The sequence below is a fragment of the Epinephelus lanceolatus genome, chromosome 12 (genome assembly GCF_041903045.1).
Source record: "Epinephelus lanceolatus isolate andai-2023 chromosome 12, ASM4190304v1, whole genome shotgun sequence".
NCBI classification, from domain to species: Eukaryota; Metazoa; Chordata; class Actinopteri; order Perciformes; family Serranidae; genus Epinephelus; species Epinephelus lanceolatus.
Window position 1 is genome coordinate 35,920,193 of NC_135745.1, and position 15,099 is coordinate 35,935,291.

Sequence of the window (15,099 nt, forward strand, 5' to 3'; positions counted from 1 at the left end):
CTGATAAAGTTGCTATGCCAGCACTGGCAACGGTTGCCTACACTGCAAAGCAACCCAAAAAGTAAGACAGACTTATTATAAAGAGAGGCTGACAATAAATGCAAAAGAAACACGTGTCAATACCGTCGAAGCCTTTCAGAGATGAAGAGAAACTGTAGCTAACAGTTTAGCCTTCTGCTAACTGGAGCCAAAGGATCCAAGCTGTTGCTAATTCAAGTTTATATAGCTAGCCAGAGCCTCATATGTCATCTCTAAGGGCTTTACAGGCACAGACCTTCAGTCAATGGCTGTAGTAACTCGAATTCAGCCAGCGGGCCGCTCCAACTCCCCGACAAATCAGTAAACTTTATCATTTGATGCCGTTGCAATGGATGGTATTGTTTTCACCTTGTGTTCAACTTGTGAGTTTGTGGCAAAATGTGGTTCTGGCGACACCTATTGAAGCGAAGTTGACATTACAATGAAGGCTGAGTTTGAAGATGGGTGTGGTCCAAGCAAGGGTGCCCGAAATAGGGGGTTAGGGTGTAAGGAAAGGGCCATTGCCCCCTCCACTCTTCCCCCTGGCCCACATTCGTTTTAAGTAGCGAATCTAGTATGATCCCATCACAAGATGGTCTCTGGTTTTATTTATCATAAAAATATCCTCTGTGAGTGAATTATGTCTTAATGCAGACATGGTTATGAAGCAGCACCAAAACCATATCATGAAATCTAGACAATGTGGGATCCTGTGAGTTCAATACAAAAGCAGTGTCAACCAAACCCCTATTCTGTACAAGAAGCTCAAATCAAGTGTATTTCATAAATTCAAGTGTTGCAGTAGAAGATTTCAAAAGACAAGGCCCTCAATCACTATGACTAGCTGTCATAATTTCTGAGAACTAGTGAAACAAAGTTTAAAATTTGATGTTGTCTTGGTAAAATACCAAATATTGGTGAAGCTTGGCTGTTACTGTTCAGAAGTGGTCATGTTTTGGCCATTTAGTTGGTATCAGATTTATGTTAAAATGTCCCAATGGAACTACGATGAGGAGTTGTTATCATATAGGGGTGTTGTGACAGTTTCACAGCTGCTTGATTTCAGGTAAGGGCAGCACAGCAATGTCTTATGAGGCATTGTACAAGATGCCTGGCTTCTTTGTGACTTCCATAGCAACATATAATGCAGCTTAGAGCTGTTCTGTAATATAATGCCCGCAAGGTTCTTAACTCCTTAGTCTGTCCTCTCAATCAATCTTAATACCCTGCTCCCAATGGATTGTTTAATCTGCAAGCATCCAGACGATGTGTTAATGCCACAGTGGAAGGATGACCTGGTACACACTTGAATTGCATCATGTTGATGAACCAGTGAAGAACAAAGCATCAGTTTTTTATTTTTCAGCCTGGAGCCTATCTTGCGTAAGTGACCGATGGAGATTTTTTTTTAAGATGGGTCCTGTATTGAGACAGACCGCTGCAGTCACAGCAGTGAAATAGGCCGCACTGTAATCTCTACAGGCAATTGTGCACCGTCAGTTTACGTTAAAGGTGCTTGTTTTTGCCACTGACACGCTCAGGTTGTTATTATAAGTGTCTGATAGTGTAATGTAAAAGGCTCTTTCCTTTACTTTTCGCAGATCTGTTTGTATGTGTGTGTAACCAAGTCTTACTCATGGAAAAATCTCGATCTAAAATCTCACAGACTTTCCTACATTATCGAAAGTAGTTGTATTTAGCTATGACATTAAAGATCTTTAAGATAACGCAAACACACTGTCTGTACTCCAACACCACGAACGCTTCTTGGCACTCCTCTCTCCAACTCTCACTATCGCTTCCATTGTTGGTTTTGTTGGTTTTCGTGCAATAAGTCAATCAGTCGTGAGATTTTACAAGACTTCTCCTTGAGCAAGAGTTGATCACAATAATAAACAGACCAGCGTACAGTAAGGAAAAAATTTTCGTTTCTCTGTACGGTCCTTTTTTGTAAAATTGTCAGACACATCCCTTCCTACGTGATGTCTTTATCATCATTCGCTGCAATCCAGCAGTTTTTAAAAATTACAATCATCCAGTCACATCCCTCGCTTTATCCAGGCATCATCTCATTCCCTCTTCCTCCACTTGCAGTTTTCATACTCATGCAACTGAAGTTACATCCAGTAACTACTATTACTATGAGCAGAATGCTACCAGCGGAAACACTGGGTGTTATAGTAACTTCAGTGAAAGAGATTGAGATATTTATTACAGTTGTAGTAATATCTGCTGTCTTGCATTTGATACGTAGCACCCCTCCCTCACTGGAGCAGCTTCAGTTTGCATTCATCTTCGCTGTCAGTGGCACGGCAGCCTTCACTGTTGATAGGCTATTAGTCGTGACGTGTAACCAGTCAGATAGAGCTGTGGGCGGGACATTGAGCAAAGCTACAGATTCACTGCAGACAGAGAGAAGCACATTTTTCAATAAGTTTATTTGATTTTAAAAAGAATTTTAATGATTTTTTTTTTTTAAAAAAAAGAGGTCCAACCAAATCATGTGTTGGTGCAACAATGAAAGAAAGTAGCATCAGTGCTACCATTGGAAAAAATAGTTTGGAGCCCAGCATTGCAGCCTGTTTTGCCGTCGTGACTGCAGCAGTCTCTCTCACTTCTGGACCAATTTCAAAAATTGTTGTCTCCATTTGCCACGTAGACAACGTGGGAAAATAGAATCCAGTTTGAAAAATACCGAAGTTTCCCTTTAAGACATTAATTGCTTGAATAAATATAGATTTTTATTTAAGGCTGCAGAGAGTTATTTAGCTCAATATTTATACCATAATCCCATCTAAGATTTCATTAATTAGGTTCACTACACCCCTAGAAAGCTCAACATTGAGCTGATATGCTGTCCCCCTCCACCACCTCTTAATGATCAGAGCTTTGTGGATGGAGCTCAGGTTGTACTGCTTTTCAGCCATTTCAAAACACCCCCGATTTCTAATGTCACTATTGGTCATAAAAACAATAGGCGTCCTCCTGGTTTAAACCTGTACTAACTGTAAAAGGATCGTAAGTGACACACTACACTCAATCACAAACACTTTAGAGGAAAACAACTTCACAGAGCTGTGAATTTTCCTCAAAGCACAATCTTGTGTTCAGACCAACTGGCTTCCTCCTCTAATGGATATAAGCAGTGTGTGTATAAATATTAAAATTACCAATGTTAAGTGTTAAAAGCCAGTTTGCTTGTGACAAAGGAGGATGTGTCAGAAATCGCTCTTGTAGACCTGGTTGTTGGAATTTACTAGATTTGCCCACGCTCCATCTGCTAGTCAGTCCGTTTCAGAGCAGCGTGATCCTTTTCAGGTTTTCCAGGCAGCTGGCTGCGAGCTGGGACTACTTACCACAGCATTATTTTCACCTTTTCTTTTTTTTCTCTCCCTTTCTCCCTGTGGTGGGACTGTGGGGGGGATAAGTTGTGCAGGGTATGGGGTTGAATGTTAGTCTTGAGTGTTTGTCAGTGAAATAGCTGGCCGTCTCAGTGCTGAAATTTGATGCCTTTAGTGTAGTTACGTGTAATTACACATGAATGTTGTGTAGCAGTGGATGTAAAGACGTCACCACCACCGACTACTTTGTGTGCAATACACTAGATTGTGCTCATAGGTGAAAATACCACACACAGCTTCTTCATTTGGATTTGCCTTCTGGAATCAAAACCCACTTAAATGTCATTGGCTATAAACGGTAAAAGTGTTTGCTGTGGACGTGTAAAGGAAAGCTTGTGAGACAGAAGGTGTGGTACTCAAACATGAAGGTGATATATGACTGAAAGATGTAAATGGTTTTGTGCTCTGCTGCTATTTTAAACACGGTGAGCTTGGTCCTGGTGCATAGCTGTCTGTAGCTTTACATACCTCTGACCTCTTGTGTCATACTGATCAGGTGAAGAGTAGTTTCGAAAATGTATATAATTACAGTCTTGTCTGTTCAGACTGGGCACCACTGAGAGACTACCTGGTCCTGTGTCCAATATCTGATATGTTAATGAGAATAAATCATAATCTAGTCTATAAAAGTCTATAGACCGTAGGTGCAGCTATTCCAGTTAATATGGTAATAGTTTCACTCAATCAAGCCAATTAAATTGATATCTACTATCAATAGACAGTTTGCTTGAGAGAACAACTGCGTAAGATAGTGTGCGATGACAGCATGATGTGAGTGAGCAGGTAGAGAAAGGCTTGCACACTGCAGGGCTCCTCTTTAGTGCAATTTATTCACTGAGTGAAATGACGACGTTTCGAGCTACCGCTCTTCATTAGGTCAACCTGGACCTGATGAAGAGCGGTAGCTCGAAACGTCGAGCTAAGCGGCAACCTCTGGGGATTTCACTCAGTGAATAAATTGCACTGAAGAGGAGCCCTGCAGTGTGCAAGCCTTTCTTTACCTGCTCAGCTTTCCACATTTTTGAGCTCAGCACCTGCACAAATTTGTTCGTGGATGTGCATGCTTTTTGCTGGTTTAGCATGATGTGAGTGACCCTGCTATTTTCTGGCTACAAGCGGTTTCTTAGACTGTTTTCCGTGGTCGAATTTAAAGTCGCACGACACTCCTTGATCATGTTTGGATTAATTTACAGTTTGGAGTCTCTCTCCACTATGAACTATCAACCTTATTAAAGCCAAATACTGTTCCAGGCTCACCTGTGAGCACTTACTAAGCAGCAACCTCTGGGGACGAAAAAGGAAGCAAAGGCAGAAGTGCCAAAAACTGCAATACCTTGAATGGCCACTAGAGGCTGGCTCTAGAAGCAGTTCAATCACAATAGACCCCCATGCTAGAATGCCTGACTTTACAGCAGAAATAAAAATGTTAACAGCCTGGTACAAAAACAGTTTTGATCTCTATAGCTAATTTTAATGTTTACGACGACTGTATGGGGGATGAAGTTTTATACAACTCACCTGTTTCCATTTTATTAAGGCTTAAAGTTACGCACGTTTAAGGGCAGGGCCGCTTCAGTGATGGGCTGTGAGATCCACCCCTCGCTTCTCCAGAGCACTACTCTCTCGTCCAAATATGATCAATTCTGGCTCTAACAAACCAAGATGGCAACAGTTGGAAATGCCTAACTCAAGGAGGGGAGTCCACAAACCAGTGATGACATCACAGGAGCTACACCTATTGTTTTATACAGTCTATAGTACTATTCGGACGGGATTAGTTTTACATAGGGATGTGGACTAATGTCAGTTTACCACAGGATGTCTGCAATATAAATGTCCGATTCACACAGGACAAGAAATCTCCGTAATTCTACCAGAGATAGGAGTGGTAACTCAGTTTGCGCCCTGGCATCACCTCCCTGTTGGCATGTGCGTGCTACGTTGCTTCCTGTAAGCATCAGCTGAAGGATAATAACAATTAATGATTAGCCTGATATGAAATATTGCCCATGAACAGGATTGTGTGCTCACGATTAGCAATATGGATTTATATCAGGCCTACCTAACACAACCACAAGTCTCATAGCTCTGAAAAGTGCTTTTTTTCTCAAACTTTTTGATTGGTCTCCTGTGTAGGGCTATGCGATCTTTAGAAGAATGTCCACTATTGCAACTGCCGACAACACCAAGTGCTTCTTCAAGTGCCTCCATCATCGGAAAAACTCGGAAAAATGGTTGTAAACAGGACGTGATGAAATATTTACATACATTTTACAGAAGATCGCGTTAGCACAGGATTAATATTACCCGAGGTATTTTCTCCAGACCCTTTTACAGAAGGTCGTCGCCGTAATTTTTACTGACATTATCCGTAATGATTACAGACATGGCGCGTTTGGACGGGACTAAAATCCCTGGTAATAATTACTTTACCCCACGTGTCCACATTAAACTAATCCTGTCCGAATAGGGCATGGCACTTACACATGTGCGTAAAAATGGCACTGACTCCATTCAAGCAAACATTCAAGCTACTGGCAGGGCAGTCGCAGGCCCATGTCTCTCATAAAGAAATGCTTTTTATTTATTTAATTCAGAAGATTCTGTATTGTTTTCTTTCACTTGAAATTTAGGTCTTAAGTTCATTGTGCTAGCACCAATTTTATTTTTGGTAAAGATAATTGTTGGTTTTTCCGTACACGTGAGGTACAGTTGCATGTGTGTATGTATAAAGTAAGTATTGAAAATTGTCAGTATTGTTGAAATGATAGGGAAATGCATGTAGCTGACTATATTTGATGAATGTAAGGGTTGGCTGTAGGACGCATTTAGACACTTTGAGGTTCAGACATTTTGTTGGGAGAAGATTTTAATAACCGGACTTCTTTAATTTAAGGTCTAGACCCATGTTTAGAATATCGATAAACTGCATCAAAGATTTATTATAATGTAACTGCATATTACACATAACTAAGCTGTTGATGCCAAGTTTACTTTAAATTATGATAATAATATAATTTTTTTTATCATTTTTATTAGTATTATTATTTTTGATAAAATATTGTTCTTCATAAGAGTTGTAAGTTAAGATTATGTCATGCACAAGACTCGGTGTGATCCAAAACTACAAGAAGACAGTCCATCTTTGGCTCAGTAATTACTGTGTGCCTCTTAACAATAACATGAGAGAGCTCCTTGTTAGAAATAGTCTGCACCTTATTAAGATATTTATGTTTGACTGAAGCATACAGGTAATTATGTTTTTAGCCAAGGTTTGCTGGAGGCCTCTACTGTCATTCTAGGATTTTAGGGTTGTTCCTTATCTTGACATGGAAGTCATTTGAAGGGAGGGGTTGATTTGGCATCCAGCCATTTGTGATTTTTCTCTCCAGTGGCACCGAAAATTACCCTAACCCCCCCCACCCCCCGTCCCTCCATCTCCTCCCTCACTTCCAACCCCCTGTATCCCCCTGAGTACCCATGAGACACGCTGCTCTCATTTGGCCCTGCGTTCTCTCTCTCCCCACTTAGCATGCTAACAATTGATGTTGCTATTTAATTTGTATCCATGACGATTACTCCCTCCACACGACGCTTCCAAGATTAGTTTAACAGAGCTCCCATTGGAGGATGCTGACACTGACAGATCTTTCTATACTGTATGTAGAAGGGGGGTATGTTCTGGTGTGTGTGTGTGCGCGCATCTGCATGAGCTGGCACACAGGCATGTGGTTGGAAAACGTACACATGGTTGTCTGATTTGCTGACATGGCACATTCGGTAAGATATGACAAGGGTTGCACTTTCTTTATAATAGCTTTTTTTAAAAATTCTTTTAAAATTGTGATGACGTCTTTTAAGAGATGAGAGAAGGAAGTGGGGAAAAGGCTAAACTTCCATTTAACAAGGCACTCCAGAGAGAAAATCATGAGCATGAGCAGTAATGAGATATTTTTGGGTCACTCAACAGGAGGTAGACACACGGGAAGGGATATCCTGATCAAATTTTTTGCCTTGGATCTCAGTCCAATTCTTTTAATAATGAGTATTTGCCAAAACATAATTCTGAACCAATAATTTTCTTTTTCTACCTGCAAGCTGTAGCTGCATGGCGCAGTCCAATTCACTATAGCACAGTAAGTTTGACAACTGAATTCAAAGATGTGATTAGGTTAAGGCTTCTCTCGATAGTTTTATATAATATTTTACATTGTGTCCTGTAGAGACGAGTGTCAGTGAGTAGCTGTTGTGGTAGGTAGTATTGGACAGAATTTGGGCAGTCTCTGTTGGTCCCCTGCATAAACAAATGCTTAAATTTGAATGCAGGTGTTAACTACCCACAGCAGTTTATTTCCTCGTACTGCGCTGTGGTCCACATGTTAGCCACACCGTTTGTGAGGGATGTGTTGTAGTGTTATTCAGAGCAATGCGTTCATATACAAGTAGGACTCTGTATCATCAATTTTCAGATACTTGTGTTAACACAATACCTGGATTTTGACAATTGTTTGAGACACCTTTTGAGAAGTATGTGAACTTTTTTTGTACAAAATAGAGATGAAACGATGCAGATACAAAAATTTAATTTCATGATTATAGTGAGCGGAACACAACTTGTAGAAAAATCTCCTGCACACTGTCAAACTAAAGTCTAAAAATGTAAAATAATGATTTTAATGCCGCAACATTTCGGTGGCTAGACCTTCATCAGGCAAACAGCAGTGTGCGGGAGTTTTTTCTTCAAGTTGTGTTCTCCTCGTCCCTCTCCTATGCCTGTTTGGAAACAGATAGGCTATGTTTGCCTTTGTTATGATTATTGTGAGGAAAATTATCGCAGTTCTCGGTGTTAGCACGGTATTGTTAAAATGTGCAGAAAATGTTTTTAAAAACACTGTAACACACACTGAAATCACTTCACTGAGTGTTATTTTATATCGGTGGATAAGCAGCCTGTGTTTGAAATGGTTGCTCGAGTGTCTGTGTCACTGGAGATGAGGACCAGGGAACAGTAGCATCACAGGGTTTGCTTACTCTTCAAACAGTAAGGCTCAAAAATCTGGAGCGCTGTCACTACCTTCCGCTATGTTTTCATTGATGCAGAACAAACCTATGTTGCATGCCGCACTTGGGAGACTGTTTGTAACTTACCGTGAGTTTTTTACAGCACGGTTAACGGTTTTAATAATACTTAAAACATAAAATGGTAATACTAAATGGCTGGAATTTTATTAAGGTTTATCGTGAAACTGTTAACCGTTTCTTCCCTAATATAAAACCCTTTTTGTCATTTAACATAAGAAGAGTTTGTTTGATAAAATGGATGAAAGCCATTTTGAATATTTATTTGTGCGTATGAGCTATGTCCATTGATGTTAATTGTATTTTATTTTTCATTTAATTTTTTTGTCTTTTATTTGTAATTTTGGCTACCTGATCTAGTCTGTACAACACCTTGGTCAATGTGGTTAGTTTTTAAATGTGGCATATAAATAAATTTGACTAAACTTGAAATGAATAAACCAACACCAGTTCGGCCGATCTTCTGTTTCCGGATTGTGCAAAGCAAAACCACAGATATCTGCCTTTGCAAATGAACTCAGACGCCAAAGTTTGCAAACAAAAGTAAAATGTAGCCTAAACACACGCAGCTGTACCAAGACTTTTGACTCAATATAATAGGCTGAATTGGCAAGATTCTCTGTGCTACACATTTTGGTCAGTACTGATAAGGTTTGAAAATAACTCTTCCTGTTTATAAATTTATACAGATATAAAATGTTTCACTCAGAGTGATGCACCAGTTTGAACAACACGTACACCCCTAAAGTGATGAAAATTGTATCCTGCTTCGTACTTTAATGGAATAATAAAAAACAAGAGCAGTAATCAAGCCCAGTACTGATTACATGGGGCAGATTAGGACATCACGACTTATGAATTGGAACACTCTTTTCCTGGCAGCCTTCATTTTGTTTATTGCAGTTATTCGCTTAAAAACAGTGTTATTTGTATAGAGCAGAACCATTATGTGGTTGTGATGCAGAGAGCAGGATCTCCAATCGGTTTGACCTTAAAAATAGGACAAATTTAATGTTCTTAATGCCTGATGTTGCCGTTTTTTAAAATATATTTCTGTTATTGCAATAAATTGTTAGTCTTTAGAGATAAATTAAACCAATTTGTAATCTCAAACAAGCCTTTTAGAAATGTGTTGAATGTGACGATCTTGAATGTTGCTAACGACAAATTATTTTGCACTAGTCATTGGGGGGAATTAAATAGAGCATTGACCTTTTCACAAACCCGCAGTTCTGATAACATAACCATCACATTATTACTAATATGCGTACATACCCAGCTGTGACGCTTGTGACTTATACCTCAAACTGAGACAAAACAAGCCTTATTTTCAGAGGTTCAAAGTGTCTCGTTGTGCACTCAAATTGGCTCCAGTAGCCTGCCGCTTACAGATAGAGTAGCTGTTGATTACATATAATAATGAGAGGTTGTAGCTGTTTTTTTTAATTGGCTGGCATGTCCGTGCATTCAGCAATTTATCTTAGTATGTAGAATGCATGGTAATTCTAGTCCCTTGGGAGTAATCATTAATACAGTAGGGCTATTATTGTACCCTATGTAGGATGTCCATTAAAGCACCATGAAAATTAAATGTGCCAGACGTAGAATGGAAGTAGATCCTACTTAAATAGTTGTTTCCCTTACTGTAATTTTGGAGTAATAGCATAAAAAGCGTATTTAATGTGTTGCATATTCTCTACATCATTGGTTTTGTCCAAAGCTTCAGTAAACAACGCCAATTGTATTTGGATTTTACCGGGATGTGATATACATCACGGCCCCTAATGATTACGCAAACAACCCTCAGGCTATGTCTGCTCAGGATACCAAACATGACTAATGCACATTCATGATTAGATATTTGTTTGTGCTGTCTTAAATTACAGAGCCATTATCATATAATAAGTAATGTCTGCTCTCTGATTTGAATTTCAACGCAAGCTTGTTCAGTTAGACACTAATGAGTCGTCATCCCTCTGGGGACTGTAAATGATAAAGGTATTTGTTCTGCGTTCTGAAGATGAACACACACATCTCAGTTTTAGTGAATGTGCGACAGTAAATTTTGAATCACTGTAACCCTGTCGCACCATACATGGACGTAGTCATTTATTTATGGATGATTAATTTCACATTGCCTCTTTTCATTTTAATACCCAGTCTCTTTACCTGAGTTATTCAGATTGGACTGCCTCCATTTTTAAACTCCACATGCTACCAGTATTGTACACCCCCCACTACCACCCTTCTGCTTTGCCCAGTGCCTTGAGTGCCTCCATTAAAAATCAGTGACAGCTGTGACTATATTTAACTAATTCATGACCGCACTGCCGACCCCCCCTCCTGAGGCAAACCCAGGCACTTTTTCTTGTCTTGTTCTTTTTCACTGCCTCTGTTTATTTGTTTGTGTCTCTTCCTCACCCTAGGGGTCGCACCAGAGGGAGGGTTGTTGTGGATGAGGAGGACAGCATGGATGGGACTGAGATAACAGAGTCCATTGGCCCTCAGGACACAGGTGAGACGTTGCAATCCCCTTTTTTGATCCATTATGTACACGCCGGTTACGTCCGGGAGTGATATAAGACTTGAACTTGCACATCCAGTCAGCCTCATGCAGAGAGTGCTTCAAAAGGGTATTTCACTCAAGGTAGAAGAGAAGTCTCCCTCTCCTGGAGAAGGATGGATGAGAGCATTTCCTTGGCACCCCATGCTTCTACTTCAGGGCTATAATTGAAAGGGTTTAGCTTGAGCTGTGAAGCTGCAGTGGGTGTGTATTTTTTTTTCTTCCCCTTACTGCTTCCATCTCTCCTCCTGCTTCGAGATTGGCATTGAGGTGCAGTGGGAAAGAGCCCTAGGCTAATGCCCTCTAAAAGCTTTTTAAAATCCCATCAGTCTCTCCAGACCCATTTATGTGCTTTTTTATGTGTGTACATCACATCATGTGACCAAGCCTCCCATTCTCATACATCTCAGCGCTGCCCTGTTGCTGTGTTGGAGATATCGGGGAATGAAATTCTGCCAGTAGCTAGCTTTTCTTTTATTAGCCATGGTTTTACGTTACAGATGCATTAGGCAATTATTAGGAATTTTAAAACATTCCAACAGTGTCATTTTCTTTTTTGGCTTGGTTGTTGCTCTTATTTGTGTTATGGAAAAAAAAAACAGAGCATGCGCTTTTCAGTCTACTTCCATGTCCACTAGTGGTTCCCTCAATGTACAGTTTCTTTACAGTCTTGTCCCTAAAGGGATTTGTGTGCAGCATTGTATATCTGTGCTTTGAAAAAGTCAAGATATGGGCTTAAAACCCCCTGCGTAAGCTTGTTTTGCGTCACTTGCACAATGTAACGTAAATACTTAATGCAAACACCTTTTAAAAACATTTCAAATATAATTGAAGCTATCATAAATCACATAGTTAAACACAGGTTTACTTAGAAAATTGTCTCAAAGTGACACATTAAATGCTAATCATAACAGCGAGAGGTTATAGTTGAATGTTACAGAAACAAAGGTGAAGACTGTAAGATGTCTTCCACAGGTGCATTCAGTTTTGAGGAGGGAATGAGTTCGATTTTTGTCCTTATGTAATTCCATTGGATGACACCGAATCATTGCGGTATTAGCCTAATTACATCTCAATGAAATGTTAATAAAAATTCTGCATGGCCCACAGTCTCAGTGAGAGGTACTTTTGGGAGTTGTTATGTATGATTAGCACAGTGAATTGAGCCCTTTTTTTGTAATTTAGATCAAAAGCACTCATGATAGCAACACTATTGAGTTAAGTTGTGTTACAGGCAAAATTCTCCCCATTAATATTAAACCCCACTTCTTGAGACATTTTGGCATCCGTGATTCTTGTTATTTTCCCTGCCTCCATTGTTATTGCTATTCTGTACAAGAGCTTGATGCTCCCAGAGGGTTTACAGTAATCAGTGCTTGAACATATGGTGCCCATATTTTACCATCCATCTCACTAATAAAGGCTGTGTTTTTGACCTGGAGGAAGCTGACTAGAATGCAGTCGGCCTGCCCTATGACAGCTTGTACCTGTCAGAAGCTGCATGCTGATTTTACAGTCATAATTGGCAATGAATTGAGGAGCAGCGAAAAGCAAAGAGGCCAGTGTTAATAGGGCTGCAGTGCTCATAAATGCTCTGGAGGGATTTAAGCGCACAGTATGTAGTTTCTACTACTAGGGCTCTCTCTATCAAAATAACAACAAAAAAGGGACATTGATGACGTTGTGAAGTAGTGCCGTGGGATCATGGAAGTTGTCTTAGTCTTAAACAACCATATAGAAACATTTCTATTTGACGTGACTCAGGCAGAAATTATGTTCATGGATTCAAGTGTTAAGTCACTGTGTTTATGTCATTTCATTCTAGTGAAATGGCTGCAAACGTGCTAACTTGCCATAAACATTGGATATGTCAACTACCCATACTCTGCACAACCACTGTAGCTAACGTCATCGTGGACGTGGAGTATCCTTTCGCTATATACGTGGTCAAAAAAAGGCACACAATAGCACAGACTAACTAACCGAGCGAGGCAGCGGCACACCAGTACCTCCCGTGTCCTGTGAGGTAAAATTAGTTTCTGTCAAAGGAGTCTGGTGGCTTTGAGAAGAGCATTAGTGTGGCTTCAGCAGGGCAGCAGCAACCTAAAAAAAAGCTCACCACAGTTTCACACTGGTCCTACTATGACTTTGAAATGATTCCAGAAAATCAATACAAAGAATCTGATTGTTTCAGTTTCAGTTTAATTGTATGTTATATTTAGAATATTTTCACTGCTGTTCCTTGCTCTTAGATGGCCCTTTTATTCAGGGAACTGAAACCGTTATCCAGGCTCTCTTCAAAGCCACCAGACTCCATTGACAAAAACAGTAATTTTACCTTCCATCACAAGGAGTGTCTGGTCTACATCTGCATCACTCTGTTAGTTTGTGCTATTGTGTGACTTTGGTAAATCTGAACTAACACTTTAAAAGACCGAAGTCATGTAATAACGCCATAACATTGTTGTTATTACATTATACATCAGCTCAGTGGCTGGCATGAGACACTTGACATAGTAGCACACGATAGTAAGCTGGACAGATATTGGAATATTATATCCATAAATTATGTCTCTGCTGGAATATTGTGTTGCAAAATGGCATACAGTTAATGACAACAATGCTGTGTGGCAGAAAAAAATTCTGTGACACTATATGACTGACAATAACGCATCATCTGGTGTTACCGATGTTTCTCCCGAAGTTAGAGCAGCTACGGGGGTAAAGGGGATATGACGCCATTGACAGGCGACCAAATGAAATGCTCGCTTTCTTGAATGAAATTACAGATTTCTCTTGATTTGAACATTATAGGAAACATTTGGGAATACAATAGTCTGGTCACTTGTAGACATTTTAATGGTTAAATGTTGCTTAATGTACCTGAAATGCTTAGTCGTTTCTTACTAACTGACTGATCATTTAATGTTTTTGTTACCATCAGAAACACCAATCCAGCCAGTGGAAACTGTGGAAGTGGTGGCCACTGAGGTGCCAGAGGAGGACAAGCCCTCTTCCCCTCTGGCCCAGAGCCCTCCAGCCGAGAATCCAGCAGGACCATCTGTCCCAGCAAGTAGAGAAGTCAAAAGCAGGTTAGAAACACTAAACTTCCCCCGAACCACAACTTTTAGAGAAATGAAGACCCTTGTGCTTTTGTAAATGTTTATATGAATGTATACATGCACCGGCATTAGTATGCAATGGTGCATATGTGTGTCGCAATGTGACATGCTGTTTGCCTTGCTGTGTACACATGCGTAGATGAATTGAAATGGAGTCATCAACTGTTAGAGGCAGCGCTCTCTTCCCAGGTGTCACTGTGTTAAAGGTTGTAATCAATCTCCTGGCCTGTCTCTGCTATCGATGTTAGTGATGGAGGGCAGAGCAGCAGCATCTCCTGGGATCTTATTAACAAGGCCCTCTCATCCCCTAAAAATGTGATAAATATTTACCGCCCATTTTAGTTCTTAACTTTTCAGCTCTTGGCTGCTGTTCTCTCTTTTGTCTCTTTACCACTCTGTCTCTAAAACACCTTTCTCACATTCAGTCCGCAACACTTGCATGTCCAGTTATTCTTCAAAGCTGTGTAGTATTATCGATTGTGGCAAAAATCATAATCACGATTATTTTGGTCAATATTAAGATCACGATTATTTAACATGATTACTCACTGACTTTGTGAACACCATGCATTCATTGAACTTTAAAAAACTCGCCTTTTTACCATTGGATCTTGAAGTTTAAATATATTTCAAGTGTAGGCGGCTCATTGGTCATAATTCTTACTGTAACAGTGATGGTACTAAAATGCTGGCATATTGTCAGTTGGAAGAATGAATAATACAAATGTCAGTGATGTAATTCTCCATCATCAAGACTCAGACCTGTTGATATCTCCTGGACTGTAGCTTGCGCTGGTTTATACAGAGCAGGCACAACTGACTGACTAAATGCATGTGTGAAGGCCCATTGTAGAGAAGCTCAAGCACTTTAACCATATGCTTTAATTTGGTATTCTCTAAGACATACAGTCTATGG

At 40.0% G+C, this 15,099-nt stretch overlaps 1 protein-coding gene across 15 annotated transcripts in view; it reads left to right on the forward strand.

The window, feature by feature from the left end:
• kmt2cb (lysine (K)-specific methyltransferase 2Cb) overlaps positions 1-15,099 on the forward strand; it is an 84,728-nt gene that overhangs the window by 8,752 nt on the left and 60,877 nt on the right. For all 15 annotated transcript variants that reach the window (XM_033637634.2, XM_033637636.2, XM_033637640.2 and 12 more), the window contains exons 3-4: positions 10,925-11,013; positions 14,006-14,153. In XM_033637634.2, the coding sequence (XP_033493525.2) occupies positions 10,925-11,013; positions 14,006-14,153 (237 nt within the window). The remainder of the gene's footprint in view (positions 1-10,924; positions 11,014-14,005; positions 14,154-15,099) is intronic.